General features: G+C 42.7%; 1 protein-coding gene across 1 annotated transcript; it reads right to left on the bottom strand.

The window, feature by feature from the left end:
• Positions 1-720: 720 nt before the first annotated feature.
• TPGS2 (tubulin polyglutamylase complex subunit 2) lies at positions 721-22,403 on the bottom strand. Its single transcript, XM_009095382.4, has 7 exons — positions 22,182-22,403; positions 17,703-17,782; positions 9,543-9,630; positions 8,057-8,188; positions 5,497-5,610; positions 3,673-3,833; positions 721-2,118 (listed from the first exon to the last, which is right to left on the bottom strand). The coding sequence occupies exons 1-7, from the start codon at positions 22,381-22,383 to the stop codon at positions 1,891-1,893; spliced, it is 1,005 nt and encodes a 334-aa protein (XP_009093630.2). The 5' UTR covers positions 22,384-22,403; the 3' UTR covers positions 721-1,890.
• Positions 22,404-22,442: the final 39 nt, after the last annotated feature.

Genomic DNA, 22,442 nt, shown 5'->3' on the forward strand with positions numbered 1-22,442 from the left:
ATACTATTAAGCACTTACAGGATGGCTTCATCTTTCTGAAGGCCATACAGATACTCATGAAAGCCTCACAACATCCCTGTGAGGTAGGTTCGTCTTGTGTAATTATGTTGTGGTTTTTCAAAAACTAGAGATGATGCTGTTTAAATAGTCAACGCTTACTTGAAGACAGTGATTTCAATTTCCATATTCAGGCACAAAATGTGTTGGGTGTTACCATGATCCCAGTGTATTTGGAAGACAGAATAGCATAGAAAAGTAATGCAAACAAAAAGGAGTAACTGAAAACCAGCAGTGAATGGCTTAAAGTGCAGTTCTAACCTGAAAACTTACAGTATAGAAAACAGCATCAGGGCTACTAAGGCTGTAGGATCTCAGTGGCCTCTGGTGAGATCCTGCCCAACTGAAAAGTGTCTACTTCAATGGTCAACTTTGTAAATGAATGTGTGACAAAACAAGGGGTCCTCGTGGCTGATGGGACTCAACACCATTGACTCTCTGCTCTGCAGTTCCCACAAAGGGAGGCAACAAAGGATCTTGCAGCTTCTGGCTTCATGATTATTGCAAATCTTGTCACCATCTGAAAAGATACAGCACTGTCTTGGTTGAAAAGACTGCTGTCTGCTAAAGACGGTAGGAGACTCCCCTGAAATGGAAAAGGTAAACCCTCTCCCTCTGAATTGTTATAAACTTGAAATTAAGGGGGGCTCTCAGGCAAAGATATGCAGGCAGGAATAACAGTTCTTTATTAGGGAAGAAAATAAAAGTAAAATAAACAATGCAGTTATACAAAACAATGCTGATGTAGTCAGAATACAAGCTGACACCCTGTGGGTCAGGGTGTTGATAGCACTCCCATTAAATGCTGGCTGCTGTCCTCCTGGAATGGCAGGTGTGATTCTGTTGGAGCAGTGATCCCGTAGAAGGGTGTAGTCTTCCTCTGAAAATCCAGTGGTGTAGACGGGCCTGGCCTTCCTCTGAAGATCCAGTGGAAAAGGCAGCTGCTCCTCTGGGAATCCAGTGGAAAGGCTGTTCTGGTGTCCCAAAATCTCAGATTATATGCAGTTAGAAATGCTTGGCCCCTCTCCCTGGGTGGAACATCTCACAATGGGATGCTGTAATTTTTATCAGGCATGCAGGGACATTCAATTGCCCATTAACAGCAGGTATCTCCCTGGAGGGAGGATTGGTTAGTGGAAGAGAGAAAGAAAACTGCCCAATTAACAGAAGATAACTGCCACACCTCTAAGAGATGGCAAATAGAATACACATATTGCCTTGCAATCTAGGACAAGAAGGAAGGCTAAAAAGCAGTCCTGGCTGCAGAGCAAGTGGCTAGGCTAATGCAGACATGGAAGTCACAAGTCTTGTTGTACCATGAATCTCAGAGCAGAAGTTGGATGAAGCACAGGGAGGGGTCGAGTTTGATTCTATCTGGAGTGGAAGATCCTTCTCTGTTCTGTGGGTTCCAGCCTGCTCCCACAGCATGCAAGGTCAGGACAGTTTTCTTTCAAAGGATGTGGAAGAAACATCTTCACACTCTCTACTTCAGCATGGTTAAAGTTACAGTGAATTGCATTTGCTTTCATTTCACTGCTGCAGTTGTACAGCAACAAAAGCTTTCCTATGGAGCAGAGACATCAGTTTCTTGATGCCTTCTGAAAAGTACACGTTGCAAGTAGCAGAAGGGAATAAAATTGATGTATCAAATTTTTTTTAAGAGCCTCCAGGAACTACATCCACATTGCAGCTATAGTTCATGCATGTGCTGCAATGTGTTTTCCATGGGTACATCTATTCATGCACAAGGAACTTCGTCTGAACCACAGAGACTCTGCAGCAGAAAACATCAAAGGTTATTGCAAATGTTGTTCAGGGTCAGATCTGGTGGGCTCACTTCCTTGAAGAATTCCCTGCTGGTGAGGATGTCTTAGCAGAGGTCATGCTTGTGTGACTCTTTTGGGAGCCTGGTGGCTGTGGAGGTTGTTTTTTCTTGAGCACTGGAGTTTTGTTCTTGCTTTTAAATACCTTACTGGGGTCCAGCTTGTTCACAAAGGAATCAGCTTCTTCAGACAGGAGTGCTGTGTTGATGGTTATGGGTTTATACATGTTAAACCATTGCTGAAAGGCAGGATGGTGGGGAAGGAACAGGTTAAATTCAAACTGCAGTTAGACAATTCCACCTTGCTCCCCATCTTCCCCAAGACTTGATCTTAGTCCTATCCACTTATCAGTTTGTAGTTTACAGGACTTGGAAGAGTGCTTGTGATAAGGATACACAAGGCATGGCTACAGCCCCAGTCCTGGAACCTCATTCCAGATAGGGAAGAGGAGAACCAGACACAATCCTAACACCACCTTTCCTGCGTGTAATTCTTATGAAGAGGGAATCCTGATTTACACCACAGGAGGAAAAGCAAAAGGAAGGGATGAAACCAAATGACATTTATTTAGATTCAGATAAGCAGAAAAGGATTAAAAAACCTTTGGAATTTATATGTGCTTATAAACTGAAAACCAACTAGTTGAATTTCTTAAAATGTAACCTTCCTCCCTCTCTTCACACATAAAATAATGAATTTTTTAAACTCCTTACACAAAGAATTTTGTGTTTGTTTGTCTTATTGTTTCTGTTTCTGATTTTCAATTTTTCCATTAACAAAGTCAGAAATAAAACTATAGTAGTTAAGGTATTACAAATCACAGTGAAACCATCAGCAAAGTGTTGAGCAGGACATACAGAAGTTCAATACCAAGATATAGATAATCATCTATTAATGTACTGCTTAGTGGAAAATAGCTTTAATATACCCCCTTTGAAACTTTTAAAATTATAATGGTTAACAAACTAGGAGGACTTTAATCAGCAGGGGCTGCAAATGATTAGGGAATATACAAATGGTTCCTTTTAAGGTTTACAAATATACTGAATATAATAAAATATTTATAGCAGGAAAGTTACAGAAAGGCAGAGCACAGTGCCACGTAAACAGCCTTGACTGATAAAGTCCAGTGCAGCGTAACAGGGAAGGCATCAGGAATGAGAAGAACCAAATTCTACAGCCACATTTTGATGGGAAGTCAGGAGTGATTTTATTAATTCTGATGCATGCACAGGACCAGGGAATCTCAGGCTGGTAAGACAGCTGTTGTGTCTGGGTGAAGTGCAGGACACTCAAGTCCCAATAGGGCTCGCCACGGTGCACAGTGTCTGTGCACCATCAGCACATCCCCTGACCTCTCACAGGATGAAGGCAGGGATAGGGCTGAAGACGTAGTCAAACACAGAAGAACAGCAGAAGCCTCTAATAGCAGGATTTTGGCATGGCAGAATAGTAATTTTAATAATAATAATAAGTGACTGGAATGCTCACAATGGCTTGTGTGGAGGTCTTCTGTAACTATCTCTAGGACTTGAAATTGCCCTTTTTTGGGCATAATTTTTATCAAGGCCCAACTTCTGAGAGAAAAGCAGGGTTAACACTATAGTAATGAATTCAAATTACCATGAAACAAATTACTGTTAACATGTTACAGGTAAAAAACTTGTGGTCCCTTCCATGGCTCAGCAGGGAGGCCACCCTGAGCAGACAGACAGCTTTCCAAAAGGTGGTAAGATGTTTTTCCAGTCCACAGTTATGCAGAATACTGACAGGCTGGACTCCGCTATCCTACCTTGGCCTGGGGGCTGACCCCATAGCTGGTGAAGGCATACTGCCACTGTGGGAGACCCAGGTGCGTGATGAGCAGGCGGTAGTAGGCTGTGAAGGTTTTGGTGAGGAAATGCCAATAGAGAGCTCTGTCCAGGAACCAGATCTCTGTGTCTGGGGAGACCACTAGAATAAAACAAGCACAAATTTCACTGTTGCTCTGCAGTATTAAGATTAACCCCTGGCCACTGTCAGGTGGGAGACACAGCACACTCATCAGAAGGGCTGTTTCATGTACCTCCAGGCTTGCTCCAGCCCGGGTGCAGAATCCAGAACTTGTCTTTGTTAAACTTCATATGGTTGGTGGTTGTACATCTCTCTGATTTGCTGAGGTCACTTTGCAGGGCCTTCGAGGGAGACATCAACTCTTCCCAATTTAGTATAATGGAAAAACTTAGCATTCCTTCCAGTCCTGTGTCCAAGCTCTTCATGAAGGCACTGAAGAGCACTGGGCCCAAGATTGACCCTTTCAGAACCCACCAGTGACCAGCTATCAGCTTGATGTGATGACTATTTACTACTTAGCCCTATTTACTATAACCTTTTGTATCCTACCCTTCATCCAGTGTTGACCCACTGCATGGGATATTTGACTAGCTGTGTGCTGGACACTGAATGCAATGTTCCTTCACAACCTAGGAGTGACATGCTACATGGAACATTCTTGGACATCAGCAACTTTGTAGTACATGTTCAAAGTACATGTATGGCAAACATTTATCCACCCCACAAAGTAAAAAGCAACTAACTCAGTTGTCAGTGATCTGGATTACTGAATAAAGTCCAGAGTCTGGAAGTGATGGTAGTGTGTGCTGCCAAAAAAAACACATTTTGCAAAATCTTTTCACAGTGATCAAATATTTCTCTGCTGGTGACATCCTCTGTAGCATAAAAAGGCTTTTTCTTGGGAGATTGAGATGCTGAACCCTGTCATTTAAACAGACTGCCCCTGTGTTGACACTGACACCTGTAACCAATGCTCCCTTCCCTTGCCCAGGTTATCCACTGCATGTGCTGAAATCACTAACACGGGGAGGCAAGAGGACAAGAACTTCCTGCCATGGCAGTTGTAGCCACACACAATGAAAGGCACAAGATAATAATCCAGGATTTTTCTTATGAACCTGTATATTACAATTGCACAACCCTACACAGTAAACACACATACATCTAGTGACCTGTGCACTGTGTCAGATGACAACTATTTTACAAGTGCCTTAGGTGTTTCACTGCTCTCTCACTGATAACAGTTATCTCTGTCTCTGTCAGAACAAACAGCTCAGCTCCTATTTCTCACCTTCCCATTAACCCTTCCTGCCACATTTTGGCCTAGTTAGCACCTTGAGACCCAGAGTGCACTAGGTGGAAGACTCAGTCTAATTTTGTCTCAGCTTTTTTTACCATCTACACTTTCTTTCTAAGCAGAGTTATACCCTTTCTCATCAAAATGTAATGGCTTTGTTCCAAGACATGCAAGTAACTGGATTAGTGGAGCTCTGTGTTATTTCTACTCAGTCGTCTGTAGGTCACATACAGACAATTGTGAATACTTCCCTGTTTCTATGCACAGAGAAATCATAAGTTATAACTCAGACTCCAACACTAAAGGGAGTGAAAAGGTTAGATCTAGTTAAGATTCACCTCCTGGCTTCAGTGGAGACAGGACATCCCAGTAAAAGTTTCACTTACAAATTACAAAGAAGATCAGAAATACAAAGTAACTCTCCACATGTGACCTCCAGATACAATCCACAACAAGAGATAGCTAACTTTTCTTTTTCAGTCTTACCTGGTTCGGCATGCTTATAAACAAGACAGACTTTCCCATTCCCATTGCATGGGTCTAATTCAAAGATAAGACTACGAGAATCAAAGTGTGGCTTCTCTGGTTTATCTCCATTACCTGAAACCAAGGGAAAAAATTTATGAAACATGTTTGGGAAACTGACTGAGACTCAGTTGCAAAGAGCCTATCTGTTTTATACATTAATAAATCAGCTGATGAAGAACTGAATCAAACTACTACATTTCTAGTTCTTGAAAATTATTAGGTTCCCTATGTTTAAATTAAAACCAAGGAAAAAAACCTGAAAAAGTGAGAAAAGTTTTCATCTCTGTTAGGAAAACAAACCACAGAGTCAAAATTAGATGGGTGAAAATAGATAAGCTGACTTCTATTTCCTCCCTGGCATTAATCAAGTCAAGGTTTACAGATGTCACCCTTGAGGTTTGTCTAATCTTTTCTTAAAGTTCTCCAGTGTTAGAGAAGGCACAGGCACAATCTCTAGGTACTCAACCCAAATCCATCACTTATCACTTAGAAGTTTTCCTCATGGATCCTGAATCTTCCCAGCTACAACTGAAGCCCATTATTTCTGTTGTATATATGATTCCTTTTTTTGTCCTGATCTATTTTTTTCTAAGGAGGACAGGTAGAACAATTTATTCTTTTTCTCTTGGGACAAGATTTCAATGAAATTGTAGAGATATATATTTCTCCATACATTCCAGTGTGACATCAGCAACCTTTTCAACAATCACATCTGACTCTTATTCAACTTGAGACCCTCAACCATCATTGAGCATTTCTAGAAGATCAGGACTGCAGGCAAACTGGAATGTCAAAACTACTTTCAGCCAATTTAGAAGCTAGAAGAACTTATAGAGGTGCAGAGACAAGACTGAAATCAAATAGCATTCTTTTAAGAAATTGGTGTGACACCTGGCTGCGTTCTTATCCTCTTGATTTTTCCAGCTGGATGTGAGAGCTCTGACAAAATGAGTGGGCCTTCTTTTTCTTTTTTATTCCCCCCAAACAGCAGCATTCCCAGAATTTTTAGGCAGGGTAATATGTACATACCAGTTACTTTTCCAATTCCAGCTGTCTTCACTACCAAAGCAAAACCTGTTATCTTTTGCTCATTTAGCACCTTAAGCATACAAAGATTTTGGAAGCTGAATCATTGGAGCAAGGCTCAGGTGACAGTTTAAACAGGGAAAAGGCAGAACAGGCTGTTAATAGAGGATGCAAATAACATTAATTCCCATGACATTCACAGCACACAGATGTATCTGCAAAGGCTGTAGGGAACTAATAAGATACATAATAGATCCAGCCCAGGAGACAGAGAATCAGATAATCACAGAATGGTTTGGGTTGGATATGGACCTTGAAGATCATCTTGCTCCAACTGCTCTGACCGGGACAGGCACACCCTTCTCTAGACCAGGTTGCTAGACCAAGTAATCCCCATCAGCCTGGAGTGACCTTTTCTGTTGCTGTATTGTAGAATGGAAGAGACATTAAAGACCATCTTGTTGCAATTTGCCTGCCATGGGGGATAGCTGAGGTGCTAAGAGAATTGGATTTGTTCAGCCTGGAAAAGGCTTCAGGGTTGTTGCGGTGTGAAGCAATATCCTGTCCCAGTTCCTCTCAGGTGTGCAAACCTCTTCCTTCCCCTCTCCCTTGCCCCCTTTCCGAAGTAATGTCCATCAAGCTCCACATTCCAGCAAGGGCATTGTGTGATTGGCAGAAGTTCAAAAAATGCTTCTCAGACCTGGGGTCATTGGCCTGTCCAGGTGTCATTGTCCCCTGAGACCCTCCCCCTCCCACCTGGTTAGTGGCTCACCTATCCTTTCCCTCCCCCCTCCCTGTGAGCTTAAAAGTCACGGAGACCATGCGGTTGGCATTCTGTTGGAGCTGTAACCAAGATTCAGAGCTCTGTGACCCTGGAAAAAAATTCTGGATTTAACCCTCTGGCAGAATCCGCTCCCTTTCCTCTTCACTGTCACCTGAACCTTTTCCACCAGAGGTAAACTGAGTTTCTACTATGCCTGGACTCATTCCGAGTGCCAAACTGCAACTTCCAGCCAGCCAAAGGTGTCTCTGAGGTGCAGCACCACAGCTGCCGCCTTTGGTCCAGAGCAGGGCCGGACGAGCCCAGGCACGTTCCACCCAGCAATATTGGGATTCTATTCCAATACAGGGTGACCTAATTGTGGCCTTCCAGTACGTGGAAGAGAGCCCACAAGAAAGATGGAGAGGGACTCTTTACAAGGATATGTAGTGACAGAATAAGGGGGAGTGGCTTCACACTGACAGAAGGCAGATTTACATTAGATATTGGAAAAAATTATTTACTGTGAGGGTGATGAGGTGCTGGCATAGGCTTCCCAGAGAAATTGTGGATGCCCCAATCCTGGAAGTGTTTAAGGCTATGCTGGATGGAGCTCTGAGCAACCTGGTGGAAAGTGTTTGGTCCACATATCTTGTGCTATATTTTAGCATTAATAGAACAAAAGGGATGAGACAGAGCAGGTTTCTAGCCTGTTAACTAACTGTGCCTTACCTTCTTCATCTGTGTCATCTTCCAGGTCAGCAAGAGTTGGAGCACTAGGCAGAGTGTACATAGAGGAACCCCCAAGCCGACACAGCTTTGAGATGCTGTTAATCACCATGGAGCCCAGGGGCATCGGGGTATCTGCAACAAAACCAATCGCTAATCACATACAGTGTCAGAAGGGCATGGGAGGCATTTATTTTCCTCCAGACATCAACCTCTCTGGGGTGAAGAATGGTTACACCCAGCAGATCTGGACATTTAACTTAAGTAAGACTCTACAAGAGCAAAAATGAGGCTTTTTCAAACACAGACTCCACTTATATGTGATGCAACACCCTCTCAGAGCTATAAAGGTATGAGAATTACACTCTTGGCAAGGACTGTCCTGCAGTTGTTAGCTCAGTTCTGTGAAAAACTAAAAATCCTGGCTACAGGATTTCAGCTACAGCCTCTTCCTCAAAGCTCTTTTTCCTACTACTGTCCTTCCTATCAGAAACCACCCCACAAATTCACAGCTTACTGGGCAGCTTGTCCTCTTCCACTCCATTTATCTGTTTAGGGCACATCCTCTTGGTTCCCACTTCCACAGAGGATTTTATCAGTACATCAACATGTGGGTGGTCCTGAAAGAATCCTACAGGACTCGTCACTTGTCTGTGTTTCTGAGGACTCACACTGTTACCAGACACCAAGGCAGCAAGCACTCTGTTCAGCCACGTGCCAGTGCAATGTGTCTCAGAAGGCACTGCTGGATGTTTGCCCAATCAAGACAGTTGTACCAGCAGCCTTGGTCTCCGTGCACTTGTGAGCCCTGAAAACAAGACTCCACAGAGGTCATTAGTCCCACTTGAAACATCATGGAAGTCATGCAGGTGCTAAAGCACTGATGTGAACTGTCTCAGAAACACCATTTCACTTCCTGAGGAAGACCCTGCATTTGACACCCATCTCCGGAAGTGAGCAGTGTCCACAGCCCAACTGCAGAACCCTGTCTGAAGGCAATGAGAGCCAGGATAACAGCTGCAGAGTGAACAAACTGCTTGATTTTTGCCGAACAAGGATGGAAAATAAAGCTTGAACTTTAGCTGGTGGAAAGCAGAATCAGGCTCCAACATGTACATACACATTTTAATGAGAAAGAAGCATTATCAGAGGGTGACTCTTGCTACTGATTTATGATGGGATAACAGCTACAGCTGTTTCTCTCTACATGAACTACAGAGGGAGTTAGGTATGAGGTTTAAATGACACACCTAAATCTGAGTGTCAACAGAAGGCCAGCGTATTACAGAACAGAATTTATGTCATGAGTAGTTTCTTGCCAGAAAGAAGGAGTGTATGCACTCTTCTGTGGGATGCAAGCGACAGATTTTGTCCCGAGAGATGTGTATTGATTGTGCAGAAAGTAAGTTTGAAATTAAAGAGGTTCTGCAGAGGAAGGGCTGGCTGCAATGAATTGAGCTTGTCAGTGGAGGGGAACACAGGGACTCACCATCAGTCTTCACACTCCAGGTCATCTGGAAGCCATCGGTCATCAGATAGAAGTTCTTTAAATCCTCAGGTAATACACAGGAGTTTTTCTGCAAATCACAATCAAAGTGTTATGGGAAAATGCAGAATATATGTCAAACCCTAAGAACAACTGAAAACCGGTACAGAAATATTTGCCACCATAAGTTCCTTGCTTAACTCCAAGGTGACTCAAATCAGTTCAAATATCTCATTCTAAAGCCTTGAGAAAAAACTGCGTATTTCTTGGGACTCTGCTAGTCCTAACAAAGGTAGCTTGGGAAAATTTCACAATGAGCAGTTAGTCATCACAAAATTATTACAGCATTGTTCCCAAACTGAGACATCGTATTACCTTTTGAGATTAGCAGCCACTCCAAACTCACATAAATCAGAACAATTAGCTTTTTCATATATATGGCTTAAAAGACTAGGGTTTTGCTTTAAGTGAAATCAGACTAAACTTACCTATTCCACTAAAGCATGTACAATATTAGCACAATGACTCTCTTCTTCTGCAGGATTTCAGCTCCAAGTAAGTGTAAAAAGCACAGACTCAAAAGCTGCACATACTCAAGGAGATCTGACATTTCACGTAACAAAAAGTATGTGTGCAAGCACATGCAAAGCCAGACTCACAAATCTGCTGGTCTGGCTTCATCCCTCCAAACTTCAGTGAATGGCTGTGGCTCCTAAACCTGCTTCCTTTTGAGCCACCAGTGAAAGAAGCAACCCCAGTGAACTCGAGTTTCTAGGAACCAGAAAACATCTCCTATATCTGTGTTGGTTGTGGAAGGAGTTGTTCTTAACTTAGACTCTCCCGTTAATCTGCATATACAAGGATGGAAGGATAAAGGCTTAATCCTCAGAACAAAAAGAAGCCCAAAGAACTATAGGTATTTGTAGATCTTCCTCCTGGGGACAGGACTGGCTGCAGACCAGTGATCTTCTTCTCTTGCTGAAGTGTCAAGTACATAAAATTAAACAGAATGGAAGCCTGACAGTTTTTATAACACAAACAACAAGCCTGACTAAAGGAGTTACCTGTTGGTCTGTTTGTAACTGTTTTAGAGAAAAAGCAGATTGACTCCAGTGAGTTCAAATTTAAAATAGTCACATTCAGGGCTCCAAAAGAATCAGACCTCAAAACTCAGAAAAGTGTCCCATATGGAGGTTCCACAATCCGTGTATGCTGACTAGCCCAAGGGCTGCACCACTCTCCTGTGGAAAAGTTTCATTAAAGACAGAATATTCTAGTAGCCAGTAGCTAAGGAAAAGGAAGATGCACATGCAGTTCAAATATCTCTGCTTCACTTGGGGCATGAATTTTTTAACATTTCAAGACAAGAGAGATGTATCTATCCAGCAAGAGCAACCTGCCAGCTGTGAATCCAGCTGCAATGCTGGCTTCTAGTCATCAGCTGCTGGCTGAGCAAGAGAAGGATCTGGTCTCATCTTGTTCACATGTCCTCCCTCCCCTAAGACCAGAACAGCCTTTCTGCCTGTTAAAGCCTTATTCACAGACACTTTCTTTGGGTTTTACAGTCTGTCACCTAAACTGGGGTGTACACACTATGTAGGAGCACCTAATCTGCCCACAACCTTGTGCTTGTTAATTTACTTTTAAAGCACATCCATTAATGTTGACTGACTGCTACTGAGGAGTCCCAGACACTAATGGCTTTGCAGCTTGCAATAGAGCAGGTCACTTTACTGGCTTCATCAAGGAGCCTGGTCACTAGCTCAGAGCTTCTTAATCCAGATAGAGAAAATCTTCAGGGTCCACAGGTCTTAAAGCAGATAACCTGACACTGCAGAGGCTGTTTTGAGAAGAACTTACCATCCTATGACAAGAGTCTGCTGATGGCTGAGGACCTGGTGGTAAGTTTAAGGTGATTAGTAAACCACACGGACATTTCTGAAGTTCTTCAAATGCCTTTAACAAACACACCTTCTTCTGAGGTTCTCCTTAGTCCTAAATATTTATAATTTCATGCTGTGCTTTCATCACTTCCAGTTTCAAGTTGTGCCTGTAAACACAGTGACTATGGCTAAAACTATGAAGAAAGAAAGTACGACTGACCTGCTACAAAGCCTCTGCAGACTACAGAAGTTAACATAACATTTCAAATCCCCCAATTCAAACTAATTAATTGCAGCAGTAAAAACATGTATGTGAATGGGTCGCCTGGCTTCAGTGGGTGTTCTTCTCCGAGCAGGAGAACCAGATCCACTAGGATGACAAAGTCCAAGGTTTAAAAACTTCCACTGTAGTATTCAGATAAATCCTGCTACAACTCGGGCACAGTCCAATTTAGCAAATATAGCTAAGACAAGAGAAAAATCAAGAGAGAAATTGAATAGGCTTGATGCTCTGAATCCTCCTTTTGAAAAAGATCAACATGTGCATGTTTCTACAGATGGCTGCTGTCTGAATTTATTTCAGGATTCTCTAACCCATGCTGATGCCAAATATACGCGTAGAAAATGCAGTACCAGAGCAGGTCTGGGGTCTATAGAAAAAGGCCTGTAAATAGAAAACTTAATTAACAGCCATTTCTTTCATCTGATGGAAAAGATTGCTCTGTCATACTGTGCTTGGTCACATGACCATATGACATCAGAATCTTCAGACAGCAGTCAGAGAAAACAAGAAGCTATATACAAAAAATGGCTTATCAAACTCTGTGTTCTTCTCGCTCAACTGGCAGTTGTCAGGGTTGTGCTCTCCAGCCATAAAGTGCACTGTTTCTAAATCACATGTCAGATCAGACTTGGCTTAACCACAGCCTTGGCAAGCAGCTGTTTTCATTCCAGTTATCTGGTTACACTCACCAGATCATAAAACAAAATACCCCAAGTGCTTAATATGGTGAGAGGTCTATTCCTTTTCTTTGTTCTCTATAATAGCTCACAATAGTCTCCCAAGAAAGCACAGTCCATTGAGTACAGAGAAAAATATGAGAATCTGATTTTTGCGGCCAGGACCTGATTAGATATGGATCCAAAGCTAAGAATTCTGACGTGTGGCAATTCACTTGAAACACTGTTGAAACAATGTCTCTCAAGCAAATATACTAAAGAAACAGGAAGCAATCAAAACATACAGCTCTGGACAGACTTCTCTAAAACCATGAATGAGTTTTACCCAACTTCTGGGGAGAGAAGGAAAGCATTCATATCACTTCTCAGGGCTTCCAAGAATTGGACTGCATCAGTAGCCACCCTTCTTTCTCCCTAAAGTCCTGCAGTTTTATGGCTGGTTTGTCCTAGCTGTAAGTGAATGTTGATGTTTATTTATGTAACACGTTGAAATGTTCTTGCACCTTCAATAAATCTGACCGGGGGAGCTCCCAGGAGATCACCTTGATTTTCTGGGGCTGCAGTAGACTTGATCTCTTGCTGCAGAGAACAGGATTTCACAGTTCTCTTGAGGATATTGTTGTGCAGTCAGTTTTTCAATATGTTATAAAGCTTAACAAGAAGAGTGTAACTTTTGGAAGGTAAGTAGTGTATAAGAAACACTACGTACCTTCCAAAAGTCCTCCAGCCTCTTCCCCATCATGCAGCTTGCAGAAACGTAGCTTTCCTCATGCACTGTCCCTGCTGGATCCACTTCCCACCTCTCCCACAGTCACAGCCACAAGGCAAGCTCAAGGAGGGTAGATCCTGTGCTCATGGGGATCAGGGACTGGAGGCCTGGCTAATGTTAAGGCAGGACAAGAAGGATGCCAAGAAGGATGCCAAGAAGGACTGTTGAAGGTGCACACCCTGAGTGCATACTTGGACTCAAAAAGAGATGCTGTAGAAGCAAGGAGGATGACATTCCAGACGTGAGGTGGAAACACTACGCAAAAGAGAGGGAGCAACTCAGAAGGTACCTGGATTATGTGTAAGGGTTTGAAAGAGAAGCCAGGAAAGTACAGGCCTGTCAGCCTGACCTCAGTGCTGGGGAAGCTCATGGAGATCTTCTTGAGTGCCCATCACATGGCACCTACAGAAGGTCCAGGGGATCAGGCCCATGGGTTTGTGAAAGGCATTACTGCCTGACCCAATCTCCTTCTATATCACAGTGACTCTCTTGGTGGAAGAGTGAAGAGTCTGGGCATGTTGACTTCCTGGACTTTAGAAGTCTTTGACACCCTATCCCATAGAATTCTCCTATGAGACACCTCCTAGGAGAATTCTTCTTCCAATGACACCCTATCCCATAGAATTCTCCTATGAGACACCTCCTAGGAGAATTCTTCTTCCAATACTTCTCCTAGGAGACATCAGCTGCTTGTGGCTTAGATGCTTTGTTCTCTGAGTTAAAAACTGGCTGGCCTGGCCCAGAGAGTGCTGGTGAATGGAATTACTTGCAGCAGGCAGCTGGTCACTAGTGGTGTCCCCCAGAGCTCTGGACTGTACCGTTTTGTATCTTTATTGGTGATCTGAGGCAATGAAGAGCTCCTTTAGTCAGCTTGAGGACAAGGCCAAGCTGGGTGTGAGTGCTGACCTGCTGGAGGGCAGGGGGGCTCTGCAGAGGGATCTGCACAGGCTGGATCCGTGGGCCAGGGCCAATTGTTTGAGGTGCAACCAGGCCAAGTGCTGGCTCCTGTCCCTGGGTCACAACAAGCCTCTGCAGCTCCAGGCTGGGACAGCGTGGCTGGAAAGCTGCTGAGTGGGAAAGGGCCTGGGGGTGCTGGTCAGCAGTGGCTGGACACGAGCTGGATGTGCCCAGGTGGCCAAGAAGGCCAATGGCACCGGGCTTGTGCCAGCAATAGAGGGGCCAGCAGGAGCAGGGCAGTGCCATCCCCCTGTGCTGGGGCACGGGGTGCGGCCACACCTGGAACCTCGTGTTTGGCTTTGTTTGCTCACAGCAAGGAGGACACTGAAGGAGCCAGAGTGTGTCCAGAGAAAGAAACAGAGCTGGAGAAGGGTCTGGAGCACAGGCATGAGAGGAGTGGCTGAGGCAGCTGGGGGTGTTCAGACAGGGGCAGAGGAGGTTGAGGGAGACTTTGTCACTTTCTAACACCTGAAAGGTACTGGAAGTCCCTGAAAGCTAGGTGTAGATCAGGTTTTTCTCCCAAGTAACAAGTGAGAAGAACAAGAGAAAATGGTCTCAGGTACCTCTGTGTCCCTCTAACAGAAATGCAATTTTCTATTTTTTGAAAACTGAAACAAGGATGTAAGTGACTCATTTTTCTTCCAGCTGACATAAGAAAGAAAACGTGATTCAGACACTGCACCAGAGTGCCACCTAGCAGAATTTTAGTGTAACATCTATTTCTAAAAATTGCACGTAGAGGGGTGCAGGGCCATTGCCAGCCTAATTTTAGAAGTGAGAAAGGTTTCTTAGGATGATATAGTTATTAGCACTGGTTTTCTGGTTACCAGGTAGCTCTGTCTCTGCTCCCTCTTGTACTTTTTATCTCTCTTTATTGGGGACAAGGTAACAGCTTAATAGGTTTAAATATGAGGAAATATTGAAAAATCTGGTTTTATTAAAATATAATGAACTGCTTACAATTTATGGGGAAGTGATGCTTTACCCACGTAAATACACTTGGCAATCATTCACCTTAAACATTTTTGTGTGTGTGCTGATTTCCAATAAATTCTTCAGGAGTGATTTCCAGCTTGATTTCCTGACATGTAACACTTAGCATCTCTTTCTGCTTTGGGAAAAATTTCTTCTTCTCTCCTACAGCCTGACTGCACTAACTCCTGTCATGAAGCTCAGCTTCCCCTGCAAAGCTTCATGGCAGCTAAGGGACATTCAACAAGCTTAAAATTTTAAAGATTAAAATAATCTCAGCAAAGTGTTATATCCAGTTATGTAGTAGCACAAACACGGCACAGCACAATTTAGAAAACATGGCTGATGGAAACAAAAAATGCATATACCCAGCATGGATAAAATAATATGTTAATTAATAATTTTTAAAAGGTTGATTTTCTTTTAAGAACTTCTAAACGCCTGGATTTTTTTCGCAGTAAAACAATCTTTCCTTGCAAAACTGAAATAGGACTGAAAAAATGTATTCCACTAAACAATAATCTAAAGAATAAAGCTTTTATTTGGTGAGTCTGTGGAATGTCCCGCAACATGAGTCTTAATAGAGAGAGAAGTTGTTGGGGAAAAAAATAATGTAGTATTGGGAACAGTTTCACCAGTTTTTCCTGCATCACAGAAAAATAGTTTCAAATAGTTTGCAAATAGTTTCATAACGAAAGATGTAGAGGGAAGTTAAAAATGCACTCTGATGAAATCTTTTTAAAAATCTCAGCCATGGAGAAATGATTATGTGTATAAGTATTGCCACCTAGTGGCTATAAATACAAACGTATTCAAATTCAAGAAAGATACGTTTCAGGAAAAATGAGGTACAAGTTCATCCTGGAACGGCTTTGTGAATTGTTGAGTGCATTGCACTTAATCATCACAGCAGGACATTTTGTTCTGTGACTGTGTTAAATTTACTCTTCATCTCCATAGCTCAAGAAAAAAAAAAAAGGAAAAAAATCCATTTACCTTTGAATTTGAGAAGGGAGCTTTAATTTGTCAATGCAAAGGGAACCAAAACCAAAGAAACAGCCAAATCCTTCACTATTAGAAGTCCAACACAACTGTACTCATTTAATTTTCAACACTTACATCCACACTTGGCTTAGTCCATTGCTGGGAGGCGGGGAGGGTGGGAACTGAAATTTGTTTTGTCTTCTCTTGAATGAAGTGCTTTGGCTACAGCATTTGTTTGGCTTTACAAGAATAGCTCAGTTGTAGAATAAATCTATTTTAGTTTAGAGGAGAAGCAGCACCTGAAAATGAGAGGAATGAACACCATGTCCAGAAGAAGCAGTCCTCTCCACTCAACAGAAGAATGAGCAAATATTACTCTGTGTTCCCAGCAGTGAGCTGGCTTACAGTCATGGTGCCTCAAACTTTCCAGCTCAGGTAACCCAATACCTGAGCAACAGCTACAGGAAAGCAGGGATCGGTTTACACAAACCTGAAAAACAGGCCATTTCTCCCTGACCACAATTGCTTACTTCTGGACAAGTTTCAGTAAGTAACACACAGGTTTACACCACATACATTTCGACCTGGAATATACATATACATGTAAATATATATAAATATATATTATATAAGTTCTTGATAAATGTCACTAATTGGAATAGGGCATTACCAAAACTACTGTAAGACTTTTCCTCACTGTTTAGGAAAAGCAGTAAATGGCATGGTGTCAAAGGGGAAGGTATTTTATGCAGCAGTAACAAGAGCAGAGTTTGGGAGCAGCTGCTTTAGGCCACAGCCAGGGTTAGAGCAGAGGGAGGAAGATTCACTCAACTCCTTTCCTTGCCATGTCCCTTTCCAAGGGCCACAGTGCTTCTACTGTCCCATCCGTAAACAAACAACACCTACCAAGCAGTTATTCAGCCATGGCCATGGGAATTATGAAGACATGTATATTTCAAAAAGAGAATGAAAATGCCCTGAGTCACACAACAGTTTTCAGGAGCCCTCTGATCACACAGAATGATACAGTAAGGTCAGATAATGCAGAGTGAAGGTAGCACGTGTTCTTCATAGCCTTCTAGAACAGGCAACAGGACATGCCCTAGCCAAGAGATCGGGTTGGGTAGCCAAAGAGGAGGTGAAAGAAAGGGATATGAGAAATTGAAGCGAATGGCTGAGAGTAAAATGAGAAAAAGATAACTGGGACAAACTGGGTAGCTCAGTGTTATTTGCCAGCTTGAGGCCTTTACCTTTAATGGCCAGAATAATAAAGCACTGCTTCATTTTGTTTGAAAGGGAGTTGGAAAATGTTTTCGGACCTGTGTCAGAAAACTGTTTGCTCCCCACTGAGTCACCACTGTAGCTGCCTACTACAGTTATGTGGTTTCTTTTTAGAGCTGTCATGCTGAATGTACCCACACTGATGATGTTTCTCTAACAAACCAGGTGCATGTGACAGCCTAAAACAGTGATACCTGATTAAGAAAAACCCAACAACACCTGCTTAGGCTGCACTATACATCAAATTTGGTAACAAGCTGTCTTATAAACACAAGATTGCCATTGCACTTGATATTCTCCACGGGCTGCTGTTTTTTCAAACTGACCTCACTGCAGTTTTATCAAGAAAATACTCACTTGTTCCCAAGAGACGATTGTGTGGCGTTCAGCTGGTTCCTTTTCCACAAAAGTCACTTCAGCAACTCCTGGGGAAGTCTCTGAAAGGAAAAGAGGAACATGTTTGCAGCTGGCATGTGTGACAGCAACACTGTGAGACAGACAATTCTGCAAACTAATCTGAGTGACAGCCAGGGAAAAGGCATTAATGATTGCAAGTATTATGCTGGTGACTGAGCAGTCACTTTCTTTTGTCTGTAACTGCACTTTGCATGTCTTGACATGAGGATGTCTAGTGCTGAACAAAATGTTATCCTTTGTTTTTTTTAATACATGTATATGCACATATCATGATATATCTACACATATACTAATTTAGTGGGTGGCATTCCTGCCCAGGGTGGGAGGGGTTAGAACAAGATGGTCTTTAAGGTCCCTTCCAACTCAAACCAGTCTATGATTCTATGATGTAAGCACACACAATTTGTCTTCAAGGTGTGATCTTTTGCAGAGGTTTTCATGGAAAAATGGAAAAAAAAATCAGTGATGGGTTTTGAGGCAAACTCTTACAGGGGGATGAATCTTTATTTGTAAGCATGCCCTGTGGATTCTGTTAAATAGGATATCCTCACCTGGGCACAAGATGTAGTGCAGGGCTACTGTGAACTGCTAACAACCCTATTCCACAAGGGCAGGCATATTTCAGCTCTGGATTCAGTGGGTTTGGACAGACACAGAACCTGATCATACTGAAGGGATCTGAATGAGCAATCAGTTCCCTGGAACCTCAGCTGGACACATGAAAATTTGTTATAAGCACTGAACTCCTATCAATCTATAAAAATCTTCTGAATATTTTATGGGAAAGAATGCTATATAAATGTAAGATACTAAGCCACATGATGCTTTTGGGTGCTTTCCTTTACAATTACTATTTTATAATGTTTGATGTCATCCACAGCCAACTGAAATAATTCCCACTGAGATAATTCTCTTTGGACCAAGTCCAGAAAGACTACTAAATTGTTGTGGGAACTGCAAGCCCAGCAGACAGTGCCATGGAATAGAAGTGATAACTATGCAAGGCTTTCAAGACTGGCTCTACTGTGAAAGTATTGGCCCCTAAAGCAGTCACACACATTACAATTGCTTTCTGGTAAAACATACACAGTGCACCAGACAGGAAAAGCAGGCACTAGAGAGCTTTGGTTTGTTTTTTATCTTCAATGCCAGGCTTTATATTCTATCAATAGCATTGTTCTTGTCTGTTCTGTTTGTGGAACAGTGGCATTCAGTTTCAGCAGCCTAAACTTCACTTTGGAAATATTGATTGTTACATTGTCAGATAAATAAACTCCAAGTTAAAGACAAAAAAAAAAATCATAGTTGGTCACACAGGTAAATTTGTCTGGCCAAGGGGGGACCCCCAACGTACAGAAGAGTCTGATGTTTCACAAAGTTTCACTTCTGGTAGGTGGGTCCAAGGCAGGGTGATCTGTCTCTTGCTCAAATATAAGCCGTCTGAACAAGAGAGTGGAATCAATTACCTAACTAGTCTTTTCCATCTAAGCTATGCAAACCTTATGACAAGTTGAAGAGATTATAATAACAGAGTAATTGTTATTTCTGTGATCAAAGAAAACAGCAGGGATGTTTAATTCATCATGCACAACATCTTGGCTGGGATGACAGAAGATTAAATATCGTATCAGTCAAAGAAGATGTCTAGGAACAAGAGAATGCAACTTCTAAAGAAGTCTGAACCAAACCCAACATCAAAAGAAAGAGAAACTCCATCTTAAAAGCCCAAATATTATATTAAAAATATACTGTGGGTAAACTGAAGACCATGTTTAACTGATGTGCATAGGTATGGACAGAAGCACCATCGAACATTTGGGTAAACTTTGAAATGAGCTGCTTTTCCTTCCAGATGGAAGAAAGGAAGAGGCCACTTTAGTGGCACCTAGATACATGAAAAAGCTTAACTTCTTCAGACTACATCCGATAAATTAATCTGAATCAAGATCATAGTAAACTCTGCCCTATTTTTAGGACATTTTGTCTGGAAGTTCCTGAATACAGTATTACAGTATTATTGCAGTATTACTCAGAAACAGTCAATGCAATGGTGTGACACAAAGCTGAAGCAGGAAATCACAGGATTTTCAGTCTTTACAGTACTGCTAATACTGCCTGTAAGCTGGCTAAACTCTCAGTGTAATTTTAAAATGTTTTAATAGTTACATTCTTATCTAATACAGAGTGCTAACAGTGAAGTATGGTTCCATCTTGGGCATTCCAGAAGAGCTAACACCTTCCATTCTGACTTAGTTATGAATAATAAATCTTTCTGGAATTTTCTATTGCTCACAGAACTTCAGCAAAATGAGTACTGGCAATGGAAAAAATCTCTCTTTTTTCCCCTCAAGGTATAGCCTCCACAATGCTTGTGAGAAATATTCCTTCTTGTAGGGATTTCCACAGAGACTAAAGTTAAAAAAAAAAACAAACCCACAAAACAATGCCTGATTGTACCTTATGTTAGGCAGAAAATATCAAGTGACTTCATGAGACTTTCCAAAAGATTTAAAGTAAGACAGTTTCTAGCAGTAATAAATACAGACCAAGGCATCACTCTGAATGAGATACCCTTTGCTATTTGAAAGAACCAAGCACTGAACAGACTGGTTATGTTTCCCAATTAGCTAAGCAATTCTAATTAATTTGGTGGCACAGTTGAAATGCCTTGGACTACTTCACGGAAAAAAATGTGCCAAATTCCCAGAAGGTGTAGAGAGACATAGAAAAGAAATGGAGTAAACCATCACTGTGATGGACATTGCTGTATTGCACAACGCAAGTTGTCAGCAACACAGAGAGAAAAAAAACCACAAACCAGGAAACATCTCCCATGTGAAAGGGACGTTGCAGGATTTTCAGAGCCATACCTGCATTGCCATGTCGTAGACAACACACCTACCCAAAACAGTTTATATGGCAACACAACATTCGGACACAGCTCACATCTCACAGCTCTCACACACCTGAGGGTGGTGAAAATGTGGGCATGGCTAGTAATTTTTTAAAAAGAGCTACTTCAAAGAAGCTTTTGCCATGATGATCATCATCAGTTTCACTCACAGAGCAGAGACAACAATATCCTGACCTCACAACTAACAAAACAAAAAAACAGAAAAGAAAATCCACCCCCCCCCCCAGAAGTCTAATAATAAGTCAATACGATAACACTGACCAGATTGAGGGTGAAATCCTGTCCTCACTGAAGCTCAGAGAAAGAATTTAACCCTGATCTTTTAATCTCATCTGTCTGAGCAGCTATCCAAACCCATGTGCAACTACAGATACGCTGCGGTTATTAGGTGAAACTCAATGCCTCTGTGGGGTGAGATAATAACAGAGCTCACTTTTGGCTTTAAGGTTCCCAGGAAGAAATTCCAGACTGCAACTTGTTATCTTGTTGTACACATGGTTTGGGATAGATGTATGGCTTTTCAGCCTTACAAATAGGACCTGTGCTCTGCGTTGCTGAGGTGTGAAAGGTCTAATGCTGAAATCCTTTGCACACACAAATACTTCCACAAATCCTTGTGATTCCACTGATATGAGTAAAATTTTCTCTGAGAATACTTCCTTTGGATGCCTTGCAGTCCTGCTGAACTTCAGAGGGAGCTGAGGGGACGCAAGAAGGCTCAATAGCTGAGCAAAACCTGGAAATGACAATCAGGGCATTTTGTGGAACAAGTCTCAATGTGGGGATGAGCTGCAGGGCAATTATTTATAGGGATCTGATCCCGAGCAGATTAACAAATCGGCCTTCTACCAGAACACTGATGAACCATGCCGAACTCCCCTTTATGGGGCACACTCCCTGCTGACCCCACATTACTACAGAGAATCAAATTTAGGCATGATTTACACAGGAAGGTTGTGTAGAGGCCTCAGAGGAACACTGCAATATCTGGAGGGGGTCTACAGGGAAACTGGAGAGGGATTCTTCATTGTGAAGAAGTGAGAGGACAAGAAGCAATACATACAAATTGAAAGAGAGGAAATTTGTGCTGGGTATTAGGAAAATTTTTACTTCGAGAGTGGTGAGATACTGGCAGGTTTGTCCAGAGAAGCTGGGTATGTCCATCCCTGGCAGTGTTCAAGGCCAGGCTGGATAAGGCCGTGAGCAATCTGCCCAGGGCGTCAGGGTTGGGACTGAATGATCTCTGCGGTCTCTTCCCACCTTTTAACATTCAACGATTCCATGATTTTTCAAAAAACACCACCTTCTCCTTCTCTGGTGTTTATGAAACTCTTAAAGTCGAGAGATTCGGGATTCCTGTCGTTGCTTCCAGAAACAAGGATGTGCCTATGTGTGTGTATTGGCTGCTCAGCTGTGCGATTCACAAGAGGGGCTGTGACAAACGGGTGGCTCCCCCCGCCCCCGGCCTGCCCCCGCCCCGTGGGCTGTAGCTCAATGCCACTCACCCAATATCCTTGTGACGCCCAAGGTGAGCTTGTCCAGGTAAGGCTTGATGCCGGTGGGGAGTTTTTCCTCCATCCTCCGCGGGACCCTCCTGTCTCTAGCCAGCCTAACAGAGAACAATGCCTTTCTGGCCTTCCTATTGCCCCGTAGCCGCAGGGCACGCTGGGAATAATAGTTCTTCCGGGCGGTGCTCTGTCGGCCCATGGCGGCCGCGGGCGCTCAGAGGACCACGATTCCCGGCATGCCTCGCAACCCTCCGCGTG

This window comes from Serinus canaria, chromosome Z, assembly GCF_022539315.1.
Source record: "Serinus canaria isolate serCan28SL12 chromosome Z, serCan2020, whole genome shotgun sequence".
NCBI classification, from domain to species: Eukaryota; Metazoa; Chordata; class Aves; order Passeriformes; family Fringillidae; genus Serinus; species Serinus canaria.